Genomic DNA, 4324 nt, shown 5'->3' on the forward strand with positions numbered 1-4324 from the left:
GGTGGGGGGGGGATGAAGAGGGACTCAAGACGTGAGTACCTCTTCAAGGGTGAAGAGTGGCCTCCATGGGCGTCGTCACCTTGACCTTCCTCATCCCCACCTTGGCTCTCTCTTCCCTCACCCCAGCGCTCCAGCCCCACCCCCGGGTCAATTTTTGCCCTCTCCCATCTGAGCAGTGTTACCAGACCCCCGGGGGACCGGAGGACCGGGGGCTGGCCTGGGTGGGGTGCCACGGAGCACCCCAGCACTCACAGGTGAGCACAGGCACTGGGGGATGGGGTGATTTGGGCCAGGGGGGAGACCGTGGGATTTGCATTTCTCCCTGCTTTTTGCTTCCTCCCCAGGGCCTCCTCCCAGACAGGGGAGGCTTGCGCCCGGGAAGTCTGGATGCTGAGATAGACTCCCTGACCAGCATGCTGGCTGAGTTGGACGGGGGTCGAGGTCACGCCCCCCCATGGGGGCCCCACTCCGGCCTCCTATGCTACGGCCAGCACCCCCGCCGGCCCTGCCTTCCCTGTGCAAGTCAAAGTGGCACAACCCCTGAGAGGCTGCGGCCCTCCCAGGCGGGGGGCCTCTCAGGCCTCCGGGCCCTCCCCGGGCCCCCACTTTCCTCTCCCAGGCCGAGGTGAAGTCTGGGGGGCTGGCTACAGGAGCCACCGCGAGCCAGGGCGGGGGGTTAAGGAGGAGGCCCCGGGGGTCTCCGGCCCTGCAGGCGCAAGAGGAGGCGGGTATGGGCCCCAGGTAAGCCCTGGGCCCTGGGATTTCGGGTCCATCAAAGACAACTGGATGCTGACTGGGTGGGGTGCAGGGGAGTGGGTGTTAATATTGGAGGTCTGGGATGTTGGGGCTCTGGATCCCCTGTGGATGTGGGGCAGGTCAGGACTAAAAAACGGAGGGGCCTAGATCTACACTCTGGCTTCCACAGGGGCTCCCCCGGCCCCTGGGCTTGGACTTGTTCTGTGATAAGCTTTCTGGGTAGAATGGTCTGGTCACCCTCAGGACTCTCAGTGACAGCACTGGGAGCTAGAGGTAGGGCCAAACCCCTGAGTCTCACCTCCCAGGTCCCCCTGAGCCAGCCTCCCGAGGAGGAGCTTGAGAGGTTGACCAAGAAGCTGGTGCACGACATGAACCACCCGCCCAGCGGGGAGTACTTCGGTGAGCTGACCCCTGACCTCAGGGAGGTGGGACTGCAGAGTCAGATGGACAGCGGATCCGGCTTCCCGGCCTTTGAGGGGGTTGACCCTGTCCCTCCCCGTCCCCAGGCCGCTGTGGTGGCTGCGGAGAAGACGTGGTCGGGGATGGGGCCGGGGTTGTGGCCCTGGATCGCGTCTTCCATGTGGGCTGCTTTGTGTGTTCTACGTGCCGGGCCCAGCTCCGGGGCCAGCATTTCTACGCCGTGGAGAGGAGGGCGTATTGTGAGAGCTGCTATGTGGTGAGTGGTTGGGGGCCGGGAGGGCTTCCATCCAACTACAATAAATGAGTTGGAAACTAGAGGAATAGGGCTTGAAGCAGGGGAACTGACACTGATAAACGAGAAGAAGGGATGAATGAAGGAAGGAGCTCCACACTGGCTGCTGGAGAAGGACGATATTCCCTCATACGTGTGAAGCATTTATTTATTTTTGGCTGCGCTGGGACTTCGTTGCTGCCAGCCAGCTTTCTCTAGCTGCGGTGCGCGGGCTTTTCATTGCGGTGGCTTCTCTTGTTGCAGACTACGGGCTCTAGAGTGTAGGCTCAGTAGTTGCGGTGCATGGGGTTAGTTGTTCTGAGGCGAATGGGATCTTCCCAGACCAGGGATGGAACTCATGTCCCCTGCCTTGCAGGGCAGATTCTTAACCACTGGACTGCCAGTGAAGTCCCAGGCATTTATTTTAGATTTACAGGAATGTGCTAAATCCCCACAATATCCCAGTGAAGCAGCTACTACTGCTGAAGGAAAATGAAGCTCAGAGAGGTTAAATAACTTGTCCAGGAAGCTGCAGTGCTGGGGTCAGTACTCAGATCTGTTCAAGGTCACCTTTCACTGAATCCCATGCAGGTGGATAGAGAAATAAGATGGATGGGCTGGATGGATGCCTGTAAGGGCTCCTGTGGGTCTCCCCAGCCCCCGACCTTCCTACCCTCTTTCCTGCCAGGCCACCCTGGAGAAGTGCTCCACGTGCTCCCAGCCCATCCTGGACCGGATTCTGCGGGCTATGGGGAAGGCCTACCACCCGGGCTGCTTCACCTGTGTGGTGTGCCACCGCGGCCTCGACGGCATTCCTTTCACTGTGGATGCCACGAGCCAGATCCACTGCATTGAGGACTTCCACAGGTCAGCCGGGTCCCCAGCTTCTGTCTCAGGATGTCTGGGCTGGCCTTTCCCATCTTCCTCATGACTCCTTCCCATTGGAGTACCAGCCTCTCCTGTTTGGCAACCCTGGCTGTGCCTCTTTCTCTCTTTCCCTAAGATCCCAAACTCTACCTCCCTTTGGTCTCTCCCATCCCCTGCCTTGTCCCGCCTTCTTTGGGATCCACTGTTAGTCCCCTCCAACCCTGGGGCTTGACAGCCTCCTGGGTTCCCTTCCACCCCCAGGAAGTTTGCCCCAAGATGCTCAGTATGTGGTGGGGCCATCATGCCCGAACCAGGTCAGGAGGAGACCGTGCGAATCGTAGCTCTGGATCGCAGTTTTCACATTGGCTGTTACAAGTGTGAGGTAGGGGGGCCTGGGCAACGGTGGGGGGAGGGGAAGGGTTATTGGGGTCCGGGGCACTGGGTGTGGTAAAGCATGATGGAGAAGGATCTCAGGGGTCCGGGCCTGATGGAAAGCTGTTGCTTCTTTCTAAACAGGAGTGTGGGCTGCTGCTCTCCTCTGAGGGTGAGTGTCAGGGCTGCTACCCACTGGATGGGCACATCTTGTGCAAGACCTGCAGTGCCTGGCGGATCCAGGAGCTCTCGGCCACTGTCACCACCGACTGCTGAGTCTCCCCAGGAGCACCTGCTGTGCCCTCCCTTCCCATCCACCACCCTCCCCGACAACTACCTTTATAACTTTGTCACCAAATGCTGTTTCCTTGTCCTCCAGTCACGAAATAACAACCCCGCCAGAGTTTACAAAACACTTTAAAGTCTGTTGTCTCATCTGATACTCTCACATCAACCCAGCACAAGCAGGTTGTGGTGACTGGCCTGCATTTTCACCTGAGAAGTGACTTCCTCAGGTTGCATGGCTCCCAAATGGCAGAACCAAGATCGGAAGGGTCTTCCTAGTCCTGGGTCAGTTTTTTGCAACTCCATTGTACACTCTTTTAAAAGTAGTTTCTGTAGAGATACTCCCCCCTCCCAACCCCGCCACAAGCCCTGGGAACAAGGCTGCAGTATGTGCAAGAAAGGCAGCATTTCCTTAAGTCTTCACACTCAACTCACTGAACAAGGACTTTTTTGTTATCCCTGGGGTGGTGGTGCATTTAATCTGGGGCAGCCCAGATCCTGCTTGGCCGTCAGGCTCACAACCTACAACTGATCTCATCAAGGTGCTGGTTGGGGTCTGCCACTTTTACTTAAAGATCGGGTGCCTTTGTGGAAGAAGAGCAGGAACAATGGGTTTTGCAGGTAGCGCGTACTGACAACCAATAACCACTGGTTCTCTGGTGGGATCACAAAATGGTGGGAAATGCTTTAAAATGGTTGCTGAATCCGCGAAAACGGAAGAGTCCCTAAATCTCTGCCCTGCGCAAGGAGAGGGGAGAACCATTCCTGATGAAGTCGGGGGGGCTCCGCGATTAAACATAGGGGAAAGCGGCTGAATGCCAACTGGTTTAGACTTCGGACACATCCGGGGAAGCGCGACCCTCGACCTCGGCGGGAGGAAGCGCTCCTTCACGGACGGGGCGGGGGGAGGGGGCGTCTACCGCCCTCCCCAGGCTTGGTCCCGCCCGGCTCCCGTAGTTCCTCTTGCTCGCACAGTTCTCGTCCCGCAGAACGCGCGAGACTTCTGGGTGCCCGCCCCTTCCCATCAGCCCCCGGGGCTCCCCGCCTTTCCATCTCCGAGTTAGTTCTCCACCAGCCCCTGGTGGATGCAGTTTGTGGTTCCGGGCGCTGGTCTGCGGGTGACGCAGGCGCAGCTCGAGCTGCGCGCGCCGACCGTCCATCCTCGGCTGTCCCCGGTTTCTTCGCGTCTATTCGGCCCCGTCGCCAAGAGCGCCCAGTCTCCCTCTTACCCTCCTCGTCGTCCCCGTCGCGCGCCCGAGGCAAGGGGCGGGCCCAGATCTCCCAAAGAACCTGCTGGCTGGACCGCGAGACAAACGGCCGCGACCGCTTCCAGGTGGGGGGAGGGGCCTGGAG

At 59.3% G+C, this 4324-nt stretch overlaps 2 protein-coding genes across 3 annotated transcripts in view; both read left to right on the forward strand.

Annotated features, from left to right (window-relative positions):
* Window positions 1–6: 6 nt before the first annotated feature.
* On the forward strand, window positions 7–3103 carry TRIP6 (thyroid hormone receptor interactor 6). Its single transcript, XM_010837912.1, is given in 7 exon segments — window positions 7–450; window positions 452–741; window positions 1062–1155; window positions 1263–1432; window positions 2136–2314; window positions 2576–2696; window positions 2831–3103. Coding segments are annotated over 7 exon segments (1371 nt in total). The 5' UTR covers window positions 7–65; the 3' UTR covers window positions 2963–3103.
* Window positions 3104–3983: 880 nt separating this feature from the next.
* Window positions 3984–4324, forward strand: part of SRRT (serrate, RNA effector molecule) — a 14140-nt gene continuing 13799 nt past the window's right edge. For both annotated transcript variants that reach the window (XM_010837913.1, XM_010837914.1), the window contains exon 1: window positions 3984–4304. The gene's annotated coding sequence lies outside the window, so the exon portion shown is untranslated. The remainder of the gene's footprint in view (window positions 4305–4324) is intronic.

This window comes from Bison bison, unplaced genomic scaffold (assembly GCF_000754665.1).
Source record: "Bison bison bison isolate TAMUID 2011002044 unplaced genomic scaffold, Bison_UMD1.0 scf7180017864085, whole genome shotgun sequence".
Classification (NCBI taxonomy): Eukaryota; Metazoa; Chordata; class Mammalia; order Artiodactyla; family Bovidae; genus Bison; species Bison bison.